The 25,657-nt window shown below is 42.9% G+C and overlaps 2 protein-coding genes across 2 annotated transcripts in view; one reads left to right on the forward strand and one right to left on the reverse strand.

Moving 5' to 3' along the window:
• The window catches only part of NELFA (negative elongation factor complex member A), a 36,069-nt gene extending 24,810 nt beyond the window's left edge, over positions 1 to 11,259 (reverse strand). Inside the window, exons 1-2 of the mRNA XM_074992334.1 lie at positions 10,916 to 11,259; positions 528 to 699 (exon numbers count right to left, since the gene is read on the reverse strand). Of these exons, the coding sequence (XP_074848435.1) occupies positions 528 to 699; positions 10,916 to 11,125 (382 nt within the window). The 5' untranslated portion in view covers positions 11,126 to 11,259. The remainder of the gene's footprint in view (positions 1 to 527; positions 700 to 10,915) is intronic.
• The window catches only part of NICOL1 (NELL2 interacting cell ontogeny regulator 1), a 35,864-nt gene continuing 21,332 nt past the window's right edge, over positions 11,126 to 25,657 (forward strand). The window contains exon 1 of the mRNA XM_074992335.1: positions 11,126 to 11,413. Coding sequence (XP_074848436.1) covers positions 11,267 to 11,413 — 147 coding nt within the window. The 5' untranslated portion in view covers positions 11,126 to 11,266. The remainder of the gene's footprint in view (positions 11,414 to 25,657) is intronic.

The raw sequence follows: 25,657 nt of genomic DNA on the forward strand, positions 1-25,657 counted from the left end.
TTACACCCACATCTTTAATGAGGCTCTACAGAGGCATCTACCCATATAAAATGCACCGCTTTGGGATTGGGGCTTCAAGAGACAGCAGCATATCATACCATGGTAACTATGAACATACACACTGAGTGTCTCTCTTAATAGGCAGTTTTCAGTTAATTGATTGTTCAAAAATGAAAAAAAAAAAAAAACAAAACCAAAACCAAAAACAGACAAGAGGAAGCCCATTGAAGATTTGTACAAAAATGCAAGACGTGAATAAAATAAATGTTTAATTTATGATCTTGTAGAAGTTCATACCAAAAAGTAATATTTATTAAATGGGTCATCAGTTTTATTTCACTCAGTCCCACTGCCTCACACGGAACACTTCCTGCGGCAAGAGCTGCTGGATTAGAGCAATATTTATTTCTTCCTATTAGGCCATGGAACATACAGGGTGCAATCTTGGCCTGACTTTCAACCAGATTGATTATATTATAAAAACATCAAATATGTAGTATAATTTTACATGAACAAAACCTGCTTACCTTTTTCCCTAAGTTCTCCTAAAATATCTTGAACATTGGGATTCTGTTCTTCAAGATCAAGGTTAAGGGAGCCCGTATCTGGAAAGGATTTTAAAATATCAGCTACCATTAAGACCCAGGGGTCTGAATCCAAGGTAGCGAGCTGGATAATTTCAGTCAGTGCACCTTTCATCTAACAAAAAAGAGAAAAAAAAAATCAACAAATTGGAAAGAATTCTAAGAAGGTTACTTCCTATGTGGAAATATTTTCATAAGCCAGCACAAACATGCATAACATTTACTTCCAGTGCAGAGCCCATATAAATTATTGTGCTCTAATAGAGTTAAACAAGATTTGTAAGTTACACATCCAGGGTCATAATTTTTTACTACAGAATACATAGCAAAGGTGTTTTTTTGTTTTGTTTTTTAAAAATCTTATTTTAGGGGATTCAACTGGAGAAAGAGGGAAGAAGTCCCAAGATCGTACCGGGGGAAGTTTTATTACAGTAACTTTATTTTGGATACTAATCAAAAATCTATTAGTTGGAAGCACAAATAAATACAAATAAATAAAGCAAATACGATCATCTCACTGAAATTACATACTGAAATTTATTTTTATTATTACACTTCATTCACAGGTATCACAGACCCTAAGAGTTGAAAACTCATTTTAAAAATTGTTTTAAAGTATTACTTGAATGTTAAAAATGGACTTTTTTTTAAACTCTCTCTAGAGTCTTTTGCAGAGCTAAGATACAGCTTTAGGTAGCATGTGCTTAACAGAGCACAAGAGAAACAACAGAGTAAACGAACCATGTGACCACTATTAACGATATTGACAATACACAGGCCTAACACTAACGGTTTTTAGACCAAGCGCAAGGAAAGCAAACACGAACACTGAGAGGTGGCCCTTTCCATATCCCATTGTGACCTCATATAGTGGTACATATGGCACAATTTACACTGCAGGTGCCCAAACAGGGTGAGACAAATCAAGAAGAGATCTTTATTCTTGACACTGTTTTTCCTTCCTCTTATTAATTTACAACAGACCTTTGTCCTGGCACCAATTAAGCACTGCAAAATAAATAAATTAATAAATAGAGTACACCATAGAAATGAGTGCAAGATGGCCACACTAGGCTTCACCTTCCACCAGAAACTACTTCCAAAACATTTTGAAAAAGAAACAAAGTAGAGAACAGGAGGGAAGAGTACTTCTCAGGATAAAGGACTGCTTTTACCTCTCCAATCTAAAGTGAAAACTTTAACAAGGATTTTCAGTGACTCTAAATGTGAGCACAGAACAGTCAGTGATGCTTTCCGTGGGTTAGGGTAATACAGTAAGGATTGCAGAATGTGACTAAGCTGTCTGTATTAGGATTCCCGAGAGTTTTAACACTGGTTCAGCTGAACTGGTGGTAATTTTTTCCATAAACTTCCCCAATATCAACTTCTTTTGTCTCCTCATTCCACTATTCTGTCAGTGCTTTTTCTTCAGGCTGCCTTCAATATACTGTCAAGCATTTTTAATACCCTCCTTTATATCCATCCTCAATCTCTCTTCCCTCGTTTTACATCAGAAAAATCCTCCAATGGATTCTGTGATCTCAGGTTAAGTTTACAGGTCTGGCAGTCAGAAAATATGTATTATTTTCAAACTGAGCATACCTGATATGCAAGTCAGAGGCACATAGAATTTCCCACGCCATTTTTACCTTCACTTTTCAAAGCAGAACTACACATGGGCTATGTCTGCACTTGCAGGGGGGTTTGGTAGTCAGAGTGACGGGAGATTACTAATGAAGTGCTGCAATGCACATGCAGCACTTCGTTAGGCAAATTCCTCCCACAGCAACTTTGAAGTGTCAAACTCAAAGTGTCGGCATGCCGTGTAGCTAAGGGCTCTTCAAAGTTTAACACTTCAAAGTTGCTGTGGGGGTGAATTTGCCTCATGAAGTGCTGCATATGCATCACAGCACATCATTAGTAATCTCCCATCACCTTCATTACCATGCTTCCTTTGAAGAAGGGGGCAAGTGTAGACATAGCCTCTAAGATATTAATTTCATCATGGACCCAGTCTTGAAATCCTTACTCAGGCAAGTTTCTCACTGATGCCAGTAAGTCTTGCTAAGCACAGACTTCAGGATCAGGTCCACCATAGTTTGTTGCCCTTTTAGTCTTGCCTGAAACATCAATGTTTAGCAAAAATACTTTTAAAAATAAATGAAATTAGAGCTCACGGAAATGAGGAGCTAGTTATATTTTGTACAGACAGCCAAAAATATGGCAAGGCTTTAATTCTGACCAGGGGTCGGCAACCAAGAACAACAAGAGCCATTTTTCCAATTCGGTTAAAAAAAAAATATAATAATAATAATAATAATAATAAATAATAATAATAATTCAAGAGCCCACAATGCATGTGAACAACGTCACTAAATAGTGTCAAACCATACTTTTTGTAACCACTATCTTAAGAACAACGCACACACAATTTGTAATGTAGTACAGGTTTACTGGAGAACGTTCACAAACGTTTTACATATTCTATTTCCTCACATTTTACATATGTGTTTGCACCACTGTGTTCCTGACTTACACTCCCAAACCTTCTTGGTCTCTGGAGGACGCTAGGGGGAGTTATCCAAAGTTTCAAGATCACATCATTTGCCATTTAGATACTAGTTGTTCATTCTGGGCTTTTAGATGTTTACCATTTATTGAAAATAATCAGGAGGCTTTTTTGTTTTAAACACACTTTGCAATTATAGGATTGGGAGCCACAAAGAAATCCTTAGAGAGCTGCATGCGGCTCCATAGTCACAGGTTGCAGACCACTGACTTGGACGAACATCTCTAAAAAGACTAACATGAAAAAAACCCAAACTCATTTTCACTTGTAACAAAAAGCTATGATCACATTAAAATAATCATAGCATTTGGGAGCTGTAGGGAAAGGACAAATTATTGGCTGTAGACAAGAAAACCAGACAAGCATTCCAGAAGGACTTCATCCAAGCAGTTCCTGTTCATTTGCTTTCCACTTCTATCACTCATGCAATGTGGATTAAATAGACTTATAAAGTGGTTTCACTATTCGCTGAAACACCTCAAATCTTTTTAATGGTTTAGTATCCATTAAAAAGACAGTGGTGAATAGGAGTCAAAGGTCTATTTTTAATTAGCATTTTCACTAACCTGAAGAATGGAGTGGTGAGTATATTAATAATCTGCAGAAGTCAAAAGGATCACAAATGCTCTAGTGGCAAAGAATTAAAATACAGTTCACATTTGATAAAAAGGAAAAATGGCCAAGATGGATATAAAAATCAGTTTCAATTAACAACTTTGTCAGAAAACATAAGTGGGGGCCAGGGAAATGTAAATTCTGACAAGTTAAGACAGAGTGGCTGTTTTACATGCAGCTCATGGAACTAAGGTGACATAATATACCCCCTTACTCTTTTGTGCTGGTACAGATAGTCCTTGCCTTACAAATGGGTTACGTTCCAAACACCTGGTCATAACTCGATTTGGTTGTAAGTCAAAAACACCCTTACACTGTAATCCCTCAAGGTATGCAAGGGTTGAGTTCCACAAGGCCCTCGCGTGCCTTGAATTTTGTGTAAATTGACAAGGGCTTGGGTTGGGGCCCTGGGACGGGGCAGGGGGAGTGTGAGCTGGGACCATGGGTGATCGAGAGGGGTTGAACAGGGTGAACCGGGGCAGGGGGTTAGCTGGAGAGGGGGTAGAGCCTCATGTGCCTGCAGTGGCTGACAGCTGGAGCCCCGTGCATGCTGGTGACTGACAGCTCAGAGTGTGCCGGGGGGGATTTAATGGGGGGGTGAACTGGGGCAGGGGTGGGTTGAGCTGGCAGGGGGGAAGAGAGCCCCTGCTCATGCTGGTGGCAGCTGAGAGCTGGAGCCCCAAGCTCAGGGGTAGGGGTGAGCTGGGGCCATGTGAGGGAGGGTTGAGCTGGGTGTGGGGGTTGAACGGGGGGGCACCAGGGGTGGCTGGCTGGAGGAGGACATGGGTGCCCACCAGGGGCACAGGTTGAAGTCGGAGCCGCAGGCATGGAGGGTGAGCTGGGGCCGCTGGGGAGTTGAGCCAGGCAGAGGAAGGGTTGAACGGGGTGCACCAGAGCAGGGTGCTTGGGGGAGAGCGGGTTGGAACCCTGTGTGCTGAGCCAGCTGCACAGGGAGGTGTGAACTGGGGCCGCACAGGGGTTGGAGCCGGGTTAGGGTTGGAGGGGCTAGAGCCCCCCGTTATGGGAGGTGAGCTGGGACACATGGGGGGTAGGGTGAGCTGGAAGTCGGTCGTAAGTATGAATGGCCGTAAGTCGATGTGCTCATAAATTGGGGACCACCTGTACTTTATACCACAATTTCCAGTGTACAGAGAGCAGCTAGCTCTTCACCCATGCTGGTGGATGTGTGTGAGGGGACAGAGCTTCAATTTTGCACCTTTCCGCGTAGTTATGCTAGTCTATGTGTGAGTACACACACTGGTGTAGCACAATACCACACTGCCCAAACCATCTATAGCTATAAAACAGTAAATGCAATCCTGAATCAAAAAACGCACATGCAACTACACGTCATGTGAACAGGAGCATATTGTGCAAACTCAATAAGGATAATTATTCCCCTGAACTCAGAACTGCATTGAGCTTTAGATATCATTTCAAAGCTCTGATAACTGGAAAGATTTCAGAAGAAAATGCATTTTTCCCTAACGTTTTGCTCATTAGGATATGGTTAGGGGAACTGCTATGGTCAGCTTACAGAAAAGCAGTATGAAGAACCATTTCATAACTGTTTACAAACAGGTATGTTAAGAAGACAGGCACCAATTATTTTCATTAGTCAGTGAGGACAAACAAGTAGTAATGGGTTTATGGTGCAGTAAGAAAAATGTAGGTTAATTACCTACCCAATAGGAGTACTCGAAGGATTAATTCATTAATACTTGTAAAACACTTGGAGCTCCTAAATGAAAGGTATCAAGGAAGTTGCAAAATATTAGAAAAACAGAACAGAAGACTTAAGCAAAAGGCTCAAACAGCCAAGACAGGTTTGTGAATCACTTTCACTGGCTATATTTTTAGACTTGATACTTTCCAGAGAGGCTTAAGGATTACGAACAGACAAGTGACCATCAAAAAGCCTTCTTAAACCAAGTAATACCATGTCTTCTATTAATCCCAAAATTCACTGTAGTCACAGGTTTGGGCCCAGAAGTGGTTTCCAAATTATCCTCTTCCACTGCTGACCACCACTACTCTTCACCAATTGCTCGCTAAGACAGACACCATCTCTTAAAAAACAAACAAACAAACCTATACTCAACCCACCATACACAGAGCACAATAATTTGATGTCCAATAAGGTCCACACTATTCAGAGCTACAAAGCTGATACCACATGGTTTCCAACTTCATAACATTTTCAGCCACCAGCTGTGAACTGAGTCCTAACTCCTGATCAGCGTACATGAGGAATAAAGAAAAATATGGAGTACACCAACAAAGCCCTAACACAGTCAATCAAAGTCATTTTCCCAGGTCAGTTGTGTCAAAAGTCTGCCTGAATATAAATTAAGAGTATTCATTCACTCAGGCACAACTTTACTGTATTAACATAATTATTACTACTATTTGTTGTTAATCAAGACATTGTGCTCAGTTCTATACTATACATAAAAATGAATTTGTTCTGGATAAAAGACAGTTTATAGGGTTATATGATAAATAGCAGCTGTTATTTGTTTTAAAGTAATCCTATAACAAGTATGATAAACACTGTTTGATAGGAGTTCCTAGATATCAATGTTTAATCTACCAAGTTCATTATAAAACAATGCACATCTGACGTAACAATTGCTCCTTTGCAACGAACTCCACTAAAATTCCCTTTGGTTAACAGCTTGGTTCGAGCAGTTTACTTTATTACCAACATAAAACTTACGCAAAAAAAATGTATGGCTCTGACTACACAATTTTTTATCTTCAACTGAAATAACCTACATAATGATTTCTGTTTAGCTTTAAAGGGGGTGGGAATGGAGGGGAAAAAAATCACTTAGCCTACCAGTTTTAACAGATCACAAGTACTCTGAAAAAGGACTAAACATTACATTGTGCAACTCTCTCTCAAGCTTGCTCAGTTTATAAGGCAAACAATAATACTTGTAGCTGTTCTCCACAAACTCCATCTAGGATCTGAAAAAGCCAGCTGTCTTCTGCCTCTGTCAGTAACAGTACTACAAGTTTTGATATTCAGAACTTAGCTAGCTGTTCTGACAATACATAAGGTAGAACAGAAACTAGCACATGCTTCAATAGTTTTAATGAGTCTATAAGACTAAAAAAAGTCAAAATTTAATGAAGTGACCTGCCAAGTCTAGTTAAAGTTTGATTAATTTTAAAATAGTATTTTAGTAATAAGGATCTCACACAGTCCCTCTATGGATGACTTTGCAACATTTAAACGGATTATTTTACAGTACCACTTCAGTTCCAACCCCTTCATTTTAAGGCAAGAACCAGTGAAATACTCTCCACAAAGAGCACCAAATCTTTCAATTTGTTCCTTTTGGTCCAAAACGCTGCTAATATGGTAACCTTCATAAAGTCCCATTTTTTTAAACCAAATCTTTCTGTGACTTTTATGCTAGATCAGGCGCAATGAAAGCTGAGGTCTTGATATGGAGGGATCACATGTGACTGGGGTGAGCTGTTCCTATTTCCTGGTTTGGGGGACAGTGATTTGTTTTAAAACAAAAAAGCAGTAAAATAGCACTTTAAAGACTAAGAAAATAATTTATTAGGTGAGCTTTTGTGGGACAGACCCACTTCTTCAGACCATAGCCATACCAGAACAGATATTGAGTCTGTTCTGGTATGGCTATGGTCTGAAGAAGCGGATCTGTCCCTTGAAAGCTCACCTAATAAATTGTTAGTCTTTATAAAGTGCTACTTTACTGCTTTTTTGTTTTGATAGTATATAGACTAGCATGGCTTTCTCTGTTACTCGTGATTTATTTTGTTTGTATTATATAATTAAATTTTTAATGTAAGAGAGACTCCTAGAGCTGGGACAGGCACTTGGCAAGCAGTTACAGTATGTCTCAAAGATACACAGGAAGTAGGCATACTAAGAAAGCGCCGTTTTTAAAGTGGACTGCAGCAACATATAACAAGGTGAATGACTTCACAGAAAACCTACAAGAGTCACTCTGAGTCATATGTCTCAGAAACCAGTTGGTTAAAACGCATGATGCTTGTGCATAAACCTGTTTTAGGACATTTTATTGTAATTACTCCTGGGTACAGTGTGCCCTAACCACTGGGTACAGTGTGCCCACTTTACAGTAACATTGTGGGGGATGAGGAGGATTTGCCAGTAAATTCAAAATGCCAGTTAACTAAGGGTGAGCAGGGGCTGGAGTGCAGGATGTGTGTGCAGGCAGGGGTGTGGGAGGAGCTCCATGGCACAGGCTCTGGGAACGGGCTTGGGTCCAGCAGGAGTTTGGGGCGTAGGAAGGTCTTGGTGTGCCACATGGGGGGCAGACGCTCACCTCCAGTGACCTTCCCCCAAACAGCTCCCTGTCCCTGCTGCTCCTGCTGGAAGCACAGCCAGACCACTCTGCTGCAAACCAGTATGATGCCTCCATCTGCAGGCCCTGCCTCTGCGCAGCTCCCATTGACTGCGATTCCTGATAAATGGGCTGGGAGCCATGGACTCTGCACTCCGGGAATGGAGGAAGCATGCCTGCAGAGCCACCTGGCCATGGCTCTGCCAGCAGCAGCAGAGATGGGAAGCCACTTGTGGGGAACTAGCCAGAGATGAGCACCCTTCATCCAGTGCCTCAAGCCCCTCCCACACAACTCCCATTCCAAACTCCCTCCCAGAGCCCAAATTGCCTCTCAGAGCATGCCGCACAGCCCCTCCCATATCCACCCCCCTGCCGGCCATGCACCAACCACACTATAAAGCACAATTTTTGTGCAGGTCGGAAATGCCAGTTTATTGAGCTTGCCGACGGGCAAAGTGCCAGAAAAGAGGCTTTCGCTGTATCTACCTTTTCCCCACACCCTGTCTAGAATACTACTGTCACAACGCAGCAGCAAACATATTTTATCTGACAATGCATCCGTAAACAGGAGTCTCATGCAAAGGGCGCATCTACTGGGTAAAGGTGAGAATCAATCTGAACCTGTACACTACATGCATTGATGTTGTCAGGAAACTGAACAGTGTGAAGTAAGAAACTGTAGAGTCTTCAAGACTCAAGTTAGGGAAACGTATGCTCCAGAAAGACCTTCCATTGTCAAACTATTTCCCCATACATCAGCAGCTTCCTGACTTTCAACTCAATACTGCTTCAAAACAGCTCCCTCTGACTGTTAACATCCTCCTACCTCCAGTTACAAATGCCAACTCTGATTGCCTAGCCCCTAGATGTTTGAACTTCAACATCCTTCTACTCAAAGAAACCACAGTTCTTCCCCTCTTCATGTAAAACACTTGCTACTGTCCTCTCTGGCCTAACGTTAAGACTATGTTGACATGACTAGTGCTACAGAAACACAGCTGCAGTAAATGAATGGTGGACAAACTGGGAGGCATGAAGGGCATCAGAGGTTCTCAGGGAGGGCATGAAGAAACTGGGATCCTGCTGGTCCTGCAGGGTGTGCTGACAAAATGGAAGCATGCATGACTCATGCATCTGATGAAGTGGGTCTTTGCCCACGAAAGCTTATGCTCCAAAATATCTGTTAGTCTATAAGGTGCCACAAGACTTCTTGTTGTTCTCATAATGGAAGCAGGATAAAGAGAGGGAGGTTATTGTGGGATAAAAGGGACTGGGTATTGCATTTGGGATGGGAAACATAATGAAAAATAAAAGTCTCCCTGTGCCGCAAACAACGTGAACGCATCAACCAGCAGCCACTGCTGTCTGGCTATCCAGGTCTGAAGGCAGTGTCACCACCAACAGCAGTGCAGAAGGGCAACTATTACTGGCCAGCAATTGCTGCTCTCCAGCCATAGAGCTGTGAAGGTAGCACCACTGTCAGCAGCAGCACAGAAATAAGGGTACCAATAGATGGGAGGGACAAATTCCATGAATGATACTGGGAGGTACAACTGGAAGAGTTTCCATGCTGTTTCTGTAGTTGACAGCAATGAAAGCGGGCTCTCCATCAATGGGGTAAATCCACACCCTCCGAGATGCAAGAGCTAGTTTTGGAAAAAATTCTTCCATCAACCTAGTGATGCTTATAGGGGGCTTAAGTCACCTTAACTATGCCTCCAAAGGGTGTCATTTTCACAGCTCTGAAAAAAGTTTAAGCTGTAAACCAAGTCTTAGATTCAGCTTCTGTGCAGACAGCAGGTCTGAGGGAAGAGAGGTGAACCACAGGTTGTAAACCAGTGCCTTCTATAATTTGTCCCCCTGCCTAGCTTCAAGCACAAGTGCTGACTGAGACATACAAATCCTCAAAACAGAAGTCAATAGCACTTGCAGTTGTACATGGCGAAATTTATCTCACCCTTTCCTATTCCTGACTGCCCCCCAAACATATTTCAGACAAGAAGGAAACAAAGGGAGTTTTTAAGACTGAATGCATAGCACTCACATGCGTGCCATGCTGGAGTAATAGTAGTATTTTCATCAAAACTCTTATCCAAAGGCCAGTACTAACAGCCCCAATTTACAGATGAGCAAATGGAGGCACAGAGGTTGGACGGTACTTGATCAAGGTCACCCATCAGTCCTGAGGCTCCCCATCCACTTATGCACCCCATGGGCTATTACTGATACCCCTCTCCTGTCTGGGGGTGTGTCCACCAAGCTGCTACTACGTGAAACCCTGGGGGTACCAGGAGCACTGCATGGCGGTGTGTGGCAGGCACAGTACTGACACCCCCTTTTATATACATGTCCCCACGGGCCTTCATAAGTGTAATGCCGGTTGGGGGAACAGGAGCAGCCCATAGGCGGCAGTAGTGACACCCGTCCGGCGGGACGTTACTAAATTTAACACCCCAGGGAGGAGCAGGAGCAGCCCATGGGGGCAGTACCGACACCTGTCCCGTGAGCCGTTACTGAGGAGCAGCCCGGGGCAGTACTGCCACCTCTCCCTCGCCCGGGGGTGTGTCCGGCGGGGGCAAGCCTCAACGCGCGGCTCCTCAAACACCATTTCACGACGAGGGGGCGGGTACCGCCGCCACACAGGGCCGTTTAGCGCCCTCTCCGCCGGGCTCGCCCAGCCTCCGCCTGCCGTGGCAGTTGGCCCGGGCACCTCAAACCCCCCTCCCCGCGGCGGGGCTCGCGCGCTAGGCCCGGCCCCCGCCCTCCCGGTTCCCGGGCAGCCCCTGCTCCGCTCTCACCTCATCCACCGCCCGGCGGGGCAGGTGCAGTATCCCCAGGAGCAGTTTGAGCTTGACGCCTGAGGAAAGGCCGTGGAAGCAGAGACGGATATTGTCGATCACTGAGGCCGTGAGCAGCGAGGCGATGCTCGGCGGCGCCCACAGCTCGTCCGTGGAGCCCAGCTTGTTGTGCAGCCACAGGCCAGTGTCGCTTTCCCGCATCGACGCCATCTTGAGAGCGGGGAGAAAAAAGAGGGCTTTTCAGCAGGCATTTTATGAAGACACCTATACGAAGGGAGGGCAAGGACCCCATGTGGGTCGCCGCTTCGTTCGTAACCCAAAATGGCGGCGCCCTGACGGCGAACCTCCACCATGTGGCGCAAGAAATTCCGTAATCGAAAATGGCGGCGCCCATCTGGCGAGGAACACCGAGCTCTGGAGCGCATGGTCCGTGATGCAAAATGGCGCCTGTTTTCCGTACTGCAATATGGTGCCTCCTCGTCGCTGAAAGCCTCGCAGGTTGGCTCGCTAGCCCTCTCGGCTGGCTGATTGGGTCCCCAGCGCCCCTTTGATTGAAGGCCAAGGAAGGGGTCAGAGGGGAACGCGACTTGGGCGAGCCCCACAGCCAGGCGGAGCAGCAGCCTACGCCCCGTTCCCTCAACCCTCACGCCTTCACCTCTCGTCTCCTTGTCCGCCCTCCTCCCGCTTCCAGCCCCAGGCCCGGCACTCTGCACAGCTGGTCCTGCCAGAGCCCGAGCCCTGTGCTCACCCCAGGCACAGGCTCTGCAGCACCTGTGGCTGAGGGAGCCGTGCCCCCTGGACGGTTTTTTTCCGACCCGCTGGCAGCCTGGTGTGTGCTGAGCCGGTCGGGAAACATGTATAAACATAATTGATTCTTCACCTGACTGCAGCCTCTGCCCCACTTCCCTTCAGGGTGAGCTCCGTACTCTGATCTGTACCCACTACTGTGCCAGCTGGGCAACTGCCTCTCCTTTGGTCCTCTCTCTGCTCCTGCTCTCACCTTCCCTCCCAAACAAGAAATCCGGCTGACTACTTAATGGACAGGTGATGAAATCCACTTGCAATGCCGGGGGTTGACACAGGCGAAGTTGATGGCCTTTTTCATCATCTCCCCAAAGAGTGTAGTAGGGGGTGTTGAAGAGAGGAGGAAGACATCTCCCAGTACACACCACAAGCAGGAGAAGTTAGGAAACAGGCCTCTTTCGTACCAAAACAAACATTCTTAACTTCCTGTGCTGTGAGGGTGTCTCACTTTCCACATCTGAGTAATGATAAGGAAAGCTCCCTCGAATCTTTTCTGCCCCTTTGTGGATTTTTTTCTATCCAAGGATGGAATAACATTTATGTGCACTGAGACATGTGAATATGCACCACCAGTAGAAATAGAAACCCTCCTTGTGGCCACTCTGTGAATCAGCTGGGCAGCATTTGAATTGCTGCAGAGTGACTGCAGGAACACACAGCTTACAGGGAACACTCATAAACCCACAATTAAGTCACTGCAGATTCAGGGCCTTATAAATACAGCTTTAAAGGCCTATTTTAGTATAGCAGTAAACAATTAAAATGGAGGGACCTTTCTGAGATGTATGGAAACAGAACGCACTTGCTGAACCTGCCACATGTAGGGCTTTTGGGAAAACCATGCTCCTTACAACTGCCTGCCAGTAAAGGGAGTTCACAATCCGCTTCTCTGTGGGAGCTGAACTGATTAGTATGGGAAGCGCTAGGCACAAACCTAGTTCTGTTTTTTCTGCTGTGGTAGAATTTGCTATTTGTTAATATCTTTAAGACTGTGTGCCTCAAAACATCTAAAATTCTGCATGTGCAATATTGATTTGTATGCGCTGTATGAAGTACATAGGGAAGCAAAAGGAGCTCCATAAATGGATTGTACAAATAAGCATAATAGACAGTCACTTTTTCTTTTGTCTTTAATCATTTCTGAAATGAGTTCAAATAACAGGATTTCTTGATAATTGTATGAAAGTATACAGAGAAACTCCTGTATAATACATATTTTAAAGTGATATACCACAATAAATTCTGATTTTAAAGGATAAGTCTGAGAGATGCTGCATAGTCAGGTTTAACAAAAGAATGAGAATGCGTGGTCAGACCAAAGGTCCATCTAGTCCAGTATCCTGTCTTCCAACAGCAGCTAGTGTCAGGTGCACCACCAGGAATGAACATCATAAGTAATCATTAAGAGATCCAATCACCCATTGCCAAGTCCCAACCTCTGGCAAACAGAGGCTAGGGCCATCATCCCTGCCCATCGTGGCTAATAGCTATTGATGGACCTATCTGCCCTGAACTTATCAACAGTAAACTTTTTCATACCTAGAAGCCCTGGCACTGGGAGGTTGCTGGATATACAAATATTCTGGATAATAGAGAGGTATACCTAGCAATGCATAACACTAAAGAAAAACAAGATTAGATATAACGAAACAAGCAAATATGTATGCAGAGTACTTTATTTATCATCAACAGTAGTACTGTGTACTGTAAATTTATATTTTATTTCTTATATTTATTTGTATTTACTTTCACTATACTGTATGCATGGAAAATTTAACTAAAATTTACTTAGGGTTAAAATGCTGGTTATGTGAGGGTTCTGGATGATAGAATGCCAGTTAAGACAGATTTTACTGAAGGTTTTTTTTTTTTTCTAAACCTGATATAGCCTTGGTCTTCACAAATTACTGTGACAAGGAGTACTTGGCTCAATCTAATTCTTGACCTTCCCCCCACCCCTCCACTCTCTGATTTGCTCACCTTGATTATCTTTTACTGATTTGTCCTCCTTGCTTACTGTTTTTGGTTCTCTGTGCCTTAAATATTGTGTCTGTTCTGGTCTGGCTATGGTCTGAAGAAGTGGGTCTGTCCCACGAAAGTTCACCTATAAACTATTTTGCTAGTCTTTAAAGTGCTACTTGACTGCTTTTTGTTTTGCAAGTTGACTGTGTGTTGTGTGAAGAAATACTTCCTTTTATTGCTTTTAAATCTCCTGCCTATTAATTTCATTGGGGGACCCTAATTCTTGTGTGATAAGAAGGAAATAACACCTTCTTTACTTTCCCTACAAGTCATGATTTTATAGGCCTCTATTATATCCCATCAGTCATCGCTTTTCCAAGCTGAAAAGTCAGTTTTATTAATCTTGCTTCACAAAGAAGCTGTTTTGTGAGTTCTCTTTCTAACTTTGCAGTCTGCATTTGACTGTCTGTGAAAAAAAGTATGTAGCGCACCTCTTCCATCAGCATGGTCTATTCTGACCTTCCAGTATATTTTGCATGTGGTATGATGGGTTCTCCCAGGTGTGCCACTGAGCTTCCTGACCTACCAGGTTGGGCTTACCTCTTACACTCCAAGAGTGAGCCGAGGTTGTTGATGGCGTACCAGGAGCAACTGCAAAAGGTGGAGTGCCAGTTGTTGTAGGCCCAGTCAATAAACACTGACTGGTGGAATCATGTTAGGATGACAAGCAGTGGCTGCAAAACTTGCAGAGGGCACAGTCCTGGATTCATGCACTGAGCTTGCCTCCATCCTCCAGAGCAGGAATGAGCAAATTTTTATGCCAGTCCCCACTTTTTGTTCCTCCGTTTAGCAGGGTCCCCCCATCTGTCTAATGTAATCCAAACAGACAGAAATTTTGCTGATGTTCATATGAAAAAACAAACAAACAACCCTTTCAAAATGTGTAAGAAAATAAGAAGTATGTAGAATGTAAAAACTTTATCAATGGGTATATAAGTACATGAAAACAGTAACATATTTCAGCATTTTTAATGAGATGGAAAAGCCTGAGATCCAGCAGCCAATCATGCTGCGCCCTCTCACGCCTTACAAAATTTCACTGACCCCTGAAAGGGCTTGCCTGCAACTTTGCACACCCCTGCTCCAGAGTGGGGACACCAAAAAGAGCTGCACTGCCAGTGGAGATTACACATGAAATTTGCAGTGCCAGAATCTGGAAATCCATTTTCAGGGCTATAGTGATGCAAGAGTTCAGGGACATTATCCACCTCCTGTTATGCAGGTCTGCTACTCTGGGCAATGTGCAAGACAGAGTGAGTGGATTTGCAAATGTGGAGTTCCTGAACAGCAGTGTAGTGACAAACAGCACACATGTGCCTATTATGGTACCATACCACCTTTCCACTGAGTCCATCAACAGAAAGGGATACTTTTCATTGGTTATGCAAGCATTGGTGGATCACTGGGGAAGCTTCATTGACTTCAGTGTGGGCTGGTCAGGAAAGGTGCATGTTATTTGCATCTTTAAGGACACAGGATTTGTTCACAAAGCTACAATCAGGGATTTTCTGTCCTGAAGGAAATGGCAGGTTACTAGGGAGAATGTTGAAATTCCAACAGTGACATTTCAGATCAGCCTACCCCTTGCTCATGAAGTAATACACCAGCCACTTCAGCCATGCTAAGGCATAATTCAGTTACCAGCTCAAGTGGTGTACAATCACAGTTGAATGTGTTTTTAATTACCTGAAGAGTCACCATTGTTCACTCATATGATTGGACCTCAGAGAGAAAAACATCCCAACCGTTATAACTGCTTGCTGTATCCTGCATAATAAATGTAAAGCTGGGAAGGAGAAGTTTCCAACAGGGTAGAGGTGGAGCAGCAGTCTGCTGAATTTGAGCAGCTAAATACCAGAGCTGTTATAAGAGCTTAGTGTGGCACTATGTAGCTCAGGGAGACACTGAAGTAGTGAGTGTTGTTGTAGTGTGCTCTTTCTGGCCCTGCTCTTTTGTGGTCTTGTTGGAATCACATGGTGACTGCTATACATATAAGTCTAGGATACTGTTAATGCAGCTGTTAATTTTGCTACAGAATGATCCTATAAGTTGCTATGAGATCGTATGAGTTGGGTGCTTTCAGAATTGCTGAGCCCTTCGCAGTAGATGCTGTGAGCTAATAAAGATTAATTCTGTTCCAAATAATAGCATTTTATTTTGTGAAAAGATTAGTGCAAAAAATTATACTGTATTGGACAATTGTACTGAGCACTGGAGAGTTGCTAGGTGTGTGCACCAAGCCAGGCAATCAGCAAAGGGAATTTTAAAATTTTGTGGAGCTTTAAAGGGACAGTGGTGATGTCTGCTCTCCCTGGCACCTGGAGAGTGGGGTACACAATGGTGACCAGAATGATCAGTGTGGGGAATTGTGGAACAGCTGTTGGAGGACAGTCAGTGTTGATACAACATAAGTACAGCAATATAGGTAAAGTCCATCTAGCCCAACAACCAATCTAACAGTGGTCAGTGCCATATTTTTCAGAGAGAATAGAGAGAGCAGGCAACCATCAAGTGATCCATCCCCTCCAACCACTCCCAGATCTTAAAAAATAAAGGATGGGACACTCATAGAAAGGGGTTTCTACACTCACACTACATCAACCTATATAATTCTATGCCACTCAGGGAGGTGGTATTTCTATGTCAGTATAACGAGGAGTTTACATCAGTTGGAAACAAATGTAAGAGTGCCCAACTAAGATGACATGAGCTGCCACCCTAACTGTGTAATGTATACCTGGGGTAAGAAGTGTCAGCTAAGCATGCACAAACTGTATTTTATATTTTCCCAAATATATATAACTTGGCCACATTTGGGCAGCTATACTTGGGGGTGGAAAAGCACATCCCTGAATGAAAGGCCAATCCACCTGCCAAATTTCAAGTCCCTGCGTCAAAGTGTGGAGGTGCACGAGCCTTTCAAAGAAAAGGTCACCAGAACTTAATATGGGCAAAACAACTTATATTTCTTGGATATGGCTGAACTGTTTTGGCTGAAGAGAAGAAGAGAGAGAAAAAGCAGTTCCATATCCTCCAAGGCCTGAATTTCCCCTACAAATCCAGTCTAGTAGTAACACATGCCATGGCTGCTATGAGTGATCTTTTGGCAGATCTTTCCACATTTTTGGTAGTCTACTCCTTTCATCCTAGTAGAATTAACATACACACACACTGCCCCTTCTTATCTGTTTTTATAATGAAGGATCATTCATTTAAGAAAGAAGACCGCTAGACCTGTCGTGAAACTCTGCTATAACATTATGGAAATCGGTAAGGCAAACCATTGCATGAGAGCCAAAAACAGATTATCTGGTGGCAGGAGATGCCCCTTTTATCTTTTCCCTAAAGTCAATCACTAAAGTCACTCATAAAGATTACCTCTTAGGTCAGCTGTGATAAAGCTTGTCATTTCCCCTACCAGGAAAGGCCCTTTGACACTGATAAGAAATGTTACTCTGTCTTTATCACTGCTGGTAAATTCCCAACTATGAAGGTGCATTGGGCTGGAGTGTCCCAGCCAGGATTCAGACATTGCTTTGGGAACGGACCTTTTAGCTTAAAATAGATGATAGAGAAGACAAAGGCAAGTGAGCAGCATGTCTGAAATTAAAGCAATTCTATTATTTTAAGTGGCTTTGTCAACTTGAAATCTAGCTAGTTAAGAAGAAAGTTAAATGTTTTTTTTCCAGATTATTTTCCATGTGACTGATTCTCTTTATTACTTTTGTGTGCTCCCACACTCACATATTTCTATTATATTAAATGCTTTTTTCTCCCACTGCTGTGAGACAGATTCCCACAGAGAAAAATGACAGTCTGCTAGGCGGTGGGATTTGTGTGGAGAGCAGTGAAAATGGCCACATATTCTCTAATCACGTCTAGTTAGAATTGACCAAAGCATTTGGCTCAGTCAATCAGAGTGCCCTGTAGACCATCCTCCCAAAGATCAGCTGCCCCAAAAAATTTATTAGCATCTTGAGGCTGATTCATGACAATGTGACTGCCACAGTATTGAGCAATGACAGATCCCAAAGTGATTCTTTTGAGGTCAAAACATGAGTCAAACAAGACTGTGTCATCGCCCCATCATTGTTGTGCATCTTCATCACCGTGACCCTTCACCTCATTGATGGCAAGCTTCCAGATGGTGTGAAGATTGTGTGTAGAATGAAGGGGAAGCTTTTCAATCTCAGGAGACTGAAGGCTAAAATCAAGACCTCCATGACATTGATCATGGAACTCCAGTATGTGGATGACAACATGGTTGCTGCTTTTTTAACCACAGCCCTTCAGATCATCTTAAGTGCCTTTGTTGAAGCGTATGAGAATCTCGGCCTCACACTGAACATCAAAAGGACCAAGGTGCTCGACCAACCCTTGCTGATGAGACAATCTCAGGTACCTTTTACTGAAGTCAATGGAGAACTTCTGCAAAATATGGAGCACTTCCAATACCTAAGAAGTCATCATTCTGCTAAAGTCAGCATTGATGTGGAAGTCCAGCATTGTCTGAGCTGTGCAAGATCTGCTGTCGCCTGCCTGAGGCAAAGGGTTTTCAAGAACTGGGACATCTATCCCAAGGCAAAGCTCCTTGTGTACCATGCAATGGTTGTTCCAGCACTACTGGATGCTTGTGAAACCTGGACAACATACAAATGTCATTTGAAGGCACTTAAACAGTATCATCAATGCTGCCTCAGGAGAATCCTAAATATCTCTTGGGAGGATAGACACACGAACACAAGCGTCCTGGAAGAAGCAAACATGACCAGCATTGAAGCCATGATCATTCAGCAACAACTTTGTTGGACTAGCCATGTGGTTCGGATGTCTGATCAGTGCCTTCCAAAACAGATTCTTTTCTTCGAGTTGGAGGAAGGACAGATTAGCTCTGGGGGCCAGGGAAGCGATATAAGAACATGCTGAAGGCACACACGAAAAAGTGAAGCATAGGTGATGACACTTGGGAGAACCTTGCCCAAAACCATCCACAGTGGAGAAAGGTAATCCATGCGGGGGTGGCACAATCTGAGAGGTCCCGCCACGGTGCTGATGAGGGAGGTGGAGAAGAAGAAGAGAGCGTCAAAAACTGTCACACACCTCTACCACAACTTCCAACATCTGCCCCTTCTGTAATACAATCAGCAGCTCCAGAATTGGGCTGTTCAGCCATCAACGGACTCACAAATAGGAGGGTGATATGAAGACAACCTGCTTGATACTGAGTGACAGCCAAGAGTTAGAAGCAATCTTAAATTTTACTTATAAAGCATACAGCATTTTGCTAGATTAGAGAGTGTAGCAGAAATGCTTACATAGAAATCTTCCTCTGGATACTGTGTAGCTTGAAATCTTCTCTCTCACCAGCAGAAGTTGGTTCAATAAAAGATATCTCACTTAACTTCGCTCTCTCTCATATCCTGGGACAAACATGGTTACAACAACACTGCACACAATGTTTTGTTTGTGATTTCTTAGGTTTGCAAAACAGCAAAGTGGAAAAAAATCCATCCTATGGAAACTTACAGACCCCAGCATGGGCCATCAGCAGGGTAGGAACTTTTGCCTCTGTAGCAGAAGACCTCTGACATTTCTGCTAACTAATAGCAATACTAAGTTATCATCCTGTAGGCTGACTGGCCACCAGATGTGAGATATATTTTGCCAGTGGGTTTCTCAGATTATAGCAGAGAAATAGCAAGTTGCAAGTATAGCTTATAGCAGAGAAATAGCAAGTTGCAAGTATGAGACACATTGGACTGGAAGGGACCACAGTAGGTCTGTTGCACTGACACAGGAGTAAACATTATCTAGAAGACCAGTGTTTCCCAAACTACATTCCCTGAACAACTCGCAGGTGTGCTGTGAACATCTAACACTTTTTTTTAATATTATATACTTTCTGGTATCAAAACCAGACACAATGTTACTTCTTCATTGCCATGATACCTGATTAAATTACTTAATTTGTTTTTGCTATATATGCTGCTGTTTGTTTTTTGTTTGGTCTGACAATAGTTTTTTGAAGAAAATTTTCATAGGTGAAATATGTATATATATATATATACATATATATACACATATCTCCTTGACAGGTGTTTTTCTGACCTGTTCTTAAAAACCTCCAGTGACAGAGATTCTACAACCTCTCTTAAGACATTTCTTCAAATGTTTATCTGTCCACATAGTTTCTGTGTCTACACGAGCCCCTTCCTTTCAGAAGGGGCATGTTAATGAGCGGGTTCGAAAGATGCTAATGAGGTGATGCCATAAATATGCAGTGCCTCATTAGCATAATGGTAGCTGCGGTGATTCAAAAGTGCGGCCTTTGAATAGCGTGCTGCCCATGGAGACAGGGACCTTCTGAAAGGACCCCCCCAGTTTTCGAAAGCACCTTCTTCCTAACACCAGATAGGAAGAAGGGGCTTTCGAAAACTGGGGAGTCCTTTTGGAAGGTCTCCGTCTCCACAGGCAGTGCACAATTCGAAAGCCACATTTTGAATTGCTGTGGCTGCCATTATGCTAATGAGGTGATGCATATTCATGGAAGCTCCTCATTATCATATTTCGAATCCACTCATTAACAGGCCCCTTCTGAAAGGAAGGGGCTCGTGTAGACCTAGCCAGTAATTTTTTCTTTATGTCTAATCTAAACCTATTGCTGCAATTTAAGCTCATTGCTTTTCATTCTTTCTGCGGTGCTTAGGGAGAACAATTTAGCATGTTAGTTGTCATGTGCTTCCTAAGTCTTCTGCTCTGCAGACTAAACAAACCCATTTTTTTCAGTCTGTCCTCACAGGTCACATTTTCTTGACCTTTAATATTTCTTGTTGCTCTCCTCTGGACTTGCTCGTATTTGCCCACATCTTTCCTGAAGTGTGGGGGACAGAATTGGATACAGTAGTCCAGCTAAGGCTTCATCAGTGCTGAGCAGTGTCTTAGAATTACTTCTTACGCTTTGCTTCCAACACTCCCACTTATACATCCCAGGATTATGTTTGCATGTAGCCTCAAAATTAAAATGAAACATTTTTTCTTAAGGTTAAACAAAACATCTTATTCAACCCAAAACAATTTTTTTTTTAATTTCTCTTTTTCCAAAGTTCATCTGGAAACTATTTCTCCCCAATTTTATTCAGAATTATTAGTGAACCACAAAATTCATTATTCATCAATCTCTACAGCAAAAGTAATCGAAGGGTTCAGCCTCTTCTGTTACGTGATGAGCTGCTCTCGCCAAAGCATTCTGAAGTCTGTATTTGCTATAATTTTTAAAAAGTTATCACATATGGTAACATTTTTTTCTGTACTATTGTTGCAGGAGAACCTTTGCCCTTCCATTCTATCAGTTATTTTTTTGTACAACATCATTGCAATAAGGGATTTTTTTGTTTTGATTTTTTTAAAGTTTCATGTATTTGTGTCCTCATGGTGTCCTATGCAATACTTAATGTAGGGACAAGGTTCATAGTAAATAGATTGTTAATGTACAGAAAAGCATTTCTCAAGTATCACCCAATGATCAAATAACCATAAGAACAGCCATACTGGGTCAGACCATAGGTCCATCAAACACAGTATCCTGTCTTCCGACAGTGGCCAATGCCAGGTGCCCCCGAGGGAATGAACAGAACAGGTAATCATCAAGTGATCAATTCCCTGTCGCCCATTTTCAGAGTCTTGCAAACAGAGGCTAGGGACACCGTCCCTGCACATCCTGGCTAATAGCCATTGATGGACCTATCCCCCATGAATTTATCTAGTTCTTTTTTAAACTCTACTATAGTCTTGGTCTTCATAACATTCTCTGGCAAGGAGTTCCACAGGTTAACTGTGCGTCGTGTGAATAAATATTTCCTATTGTTTGTTTTAAACCTGCTGCCTATTAATTTCATTTGGTGACCCCTAGTTCTTGTGTAGTGAAAAGGAGTAATAACAATTCCCTAATTATTTTCTCCACGCCAGTCATGATTTTATATACTTGTATCATATCCCCCCTTAACTGTCTTTTTTCCAAGCTAAAAAGTCCCAGTCTTATTAATCTCACCTCACGTGGCAGATGCTCCATACCCCTAATCATTTTGTTGCTCTTTTCTGAACCTTTTCCAATTCCAGTATATCTTTTTTGAGATGGTGTGACCACATCTGTACACAGTATTCCAGATGTGGATGTACCATGGATTTATGTAAAGGTAATATGAAATTTTTGGACTTATTATCTATTCCTTTCTTAATGATTCCCAACATTTTTTTAACTTTTTTGACAGCTGCTGCACACTGAGTGGATGTCTTCAGAGAACTATCCAGAATGACTCCAAGATCTCTTTCTTGAGTGGTAACAGCTAAGGCAGACCCCATCATTTTATATGTATACTTGGGATTATATTTTCCAAAGTGCATTACTTTGCATTTATCAACACTGAATTTCATCTGCTATTTTGTTGCCCAGTCACCCAATTTATTAAGATTCTTTTATAGCTCTTCACAGTATGCTTGGTACTTAACTATTTGGAGTAGTTTTGTGTCATCTGCAAATTTTGCCACCTCACTGTTTATCCTTTTTTCTAGATCATTTATAAATACATTGAATAGGACTTGTCCCAGCACAGACCCCTGGGGGACACCACTATTTACCTCTTTCCATTCTGAAAACTGACCATTTATTCTTACCCTTTGTTTACGATCTTTTAACCAGTTACCAATCCAAGAGAGGACCCTTCCCTCTGATCCCATAACAGTTAACTTTGCTTAAGAGCCTTTGGTGAGGGACCTTGTCAAAGGCTTTCTGAAAATCTAAGTATACTACATCCACAGGATCCCCCTGTGCACTTGCTTGTTGACCCTTTCAAAAAATTCTAAGAGATTGGGGAGGCACAACTTCCCTTTGCAAAAGCCATGTTGACTCTTGCCCAACAAATTACGTTAATCAATGTGTCTGACGATTCTGTTCTTTACTAGAGTTTCAACCAGTTTGCCCTGTAATGAAGTCAGACTGACTGGCCTGTAGTTGCCAGGATCACTTCTGGAACCCTTTTTAAAGACTGACGTCACATTAGCTATCCTCTAGTCGTCTGGAACAGACACTGATTTAAATGACAGGTTACAAACTACAATTAGAAGTTCTGCAATTTCACTTTTGAGATCCTTCAGAACTCTTGGGTGAATACCATCTGGCCCTGTTGACTTATTACTGTTTAGTTTATCATTTCCAATACCTCTTCTAATGACAGCTCAATTTGAGACAGTTCATCAGGTTTGTTACCTGAAAAGAATTGTTCAGGTTTGGGAATGTCCCTCACATCCTCAGCCACAAAGACTGATGCAAAGAAACCATTTAGTTTCTCTGCAATGGCCTTATCATCCTTGAGTGCTCCTTTAGTATCTCGATCACCCAATGGCCCTACAGGTTGTTTAGCAGTCTATGAAACATTTGTGATAATTTTGAGTAGAGTTGTTAGGATGTGAAGGAATGCTTTTTGCCATCCTGTGAAGTTTCAGAATGTTTCACTGTGGAAACAGGCACACATCTTTCTTTTAATTTCCACTAAAGAAAACTTTCCGGGCAATACCTGCTTCTATAACTGTGACCAAAATGCCCTAGGTGACAGGCCTGTTCTCTCCTACAGACAGCCTCCCAACCTTATGAGGATTCTCACCCACAACCATAGTCTGTACCTCAGGAACTCCAGTCCTGGAACTTTTCCTTGCAACAAAGCCCACTGCCAGCTTTGTTCACATATCTATTCTGGAGATACCATCACTGGACCTAACCAGGTTATTCACAGAATCACGGGCACATTCTCATGTTCCTCAGCTAACATCATGTATGCCATCATGTGCCAACAATGCCCACATGCTTTGTATATTGGACAGACTTCAAACTCTCTTTGACAGAGAGTAAATGGGCACAAAACAGACATAAAAACACTCCTGGTCCACAAATCTGTTAGCCAGCATTTTAATGGAGTGGGCCATTCTGTTAATGACTTACAAGTTTGCATCTTACTGAAGAGGAATTTTCACACTACTTTGGAAAGAGAGGCAGCTGAACTCTCTTTTGTATTCAAATTCGACATATTAACACATGGTTTGAACTGGGATGTGAATTTTCTGGGTCATTATAGGGGCTCTTTTGCATACTTGGCTTAATCTAATTCTTGACTCCCCCCTTCGCCTTCTGCCCCTCTACTCTCTGATTTGCTCACCTTGATAATTTTTTTCTGATTTGTCAACCTTGGTTACTATTTTTGGTTCTCTGTGCCTTAAATATTGAGTCTGTTCTGGTATGGCTATGATCTGAAGAAGTGGGTCTGTTCCAAGAAAGCTCACCTAATAAATTATTTTGTTAGTGTTTAAAGTGCTACTTGACTGCTTTTTTTTGACAACTATACATTAGAGGTCGTCTATGAGTTCGTGTACCTCGGGTCCACCATCACTGACACCCTGTCGTTGGACACTGAGCTAAATAGGATCGGAAAAGCGTCCACAACTCTGTCCAGACTCAGCAAGAGAGTGTGGAATAACAACAAGCTGTACACTCACACCAAAATGCAAGTCTACAGAGCCTGCATCCTCAGCACCCTCCTTTATGGCAGCGAGACTTGGACCCTGTATGCCCACCAGGAAAAGAGGCTGAACGTCTTCCACTTGCGCTGCCTCAGGCGCATCCTTGGAATATCATGGAAGGACAGAGTGACCAACACCGCCGTCCTCGAGCAAGCTGGAATCCCAACCATGCACACTCTCCTCAGGCAGCGTCGGCTCCGCTGGCTTGGCCACATCCACAGGATGAATGATGGAGGGATTCCAAAAGACATCCTGTATGGTGAGCTAGCCTCTGGCAAAAGACCTCCCGGACGCCCCCAGTTGCACTACAAAGATGTCTGCAAGAGAGACCTCAGAGAGGTAGACATCGAGCTGGACAACTGGGAAGAACTAGCAGACGACCGCAGCAGATGGAGGCAGGGGTTACACAAGGGCCTTCAGAAGGGCGAGATGAAGATCAGACAGCTAGCAGAGGAGAAGCGATCGCACAGAAAGCACACTAAGGACTTGCCAGACACCCACCACATCTGCAAGAGATGCAGCAAGGACTGTCACTCTCGTGTGGGTCTTCATAGTCACAGTAGATGCTGTAAATGAAGTCCTCAATTGAAACTATAAAAGGCGCGATCCATAGTCTATGCAGACTGAAGGATGCCTACCTACCTCTCAGTACATAAATTAGCACGGCTTTCTCTCTGTGACCAAAAGGTGGCAGCATGTTGTCTGCTATTCCTTTTCTCTCATATTATGGAAACACTAACAATGAGCAACTCAACTTTACTCCCTAGTCTACATAGATGCCAGGAAGACTGGCATAATCATGCTGACTAAGGCCTGTAGGTGATGACTAATGTGAATTTGGCTGTTTATTGCCATTTAAAAGAAATGTGGGAATGGAATGCTTTTCCATGGAATTCCGGCCTGTAATTTTTTTCAGTTTATTGCAGTTGGTTCACAGATTTGCATGTTATTTGTTTGGCTTTTGGCACAAGATAGAAGTGCCTCTTAAGAAAGATTACATTTTAGCTTGCTATTAGTCTACCAAGGCAACTTCAGGAAAAACTTTTCCTTTATTGCTTGTTAATTAATCTAGACATTGTAAGCAAAATATTTGAAAAGCCTCAGTTACGTTATTGATCTGTGAGACTCGTGCTGAATTTTTTATCTACTGCTCATCTTTGGTAACTAGACTGGGTGCTGGTGACTTCCCCAAGAGCAGGGAAGGGAGGAGGAATCTTTCATTCAGAGGTATATAATAATAAAATAGTATGAATATGGCAGTTGAATTTTCGTGCATGACTGTATCTGTTTAATGGCTTTCTATGCTCTTGAAAGATGTACAGATGGTTAGTTCACAGCTACAGCGGTAGG

Source organism: Carettochelys insculpta, chromosome 4 (assembly GCF_033958435.1).
Source record: "Carettochelys insculpta isolate YL-2023 chromosome 4, ASM3395843v1, whole genome shotgun sequence".
Taxonomy (NCBI): Eukaryota; Metazoa; Chordata; order Testudines; family Carettochelyidae; genus Carettochelys; species Carettochelys insculpta.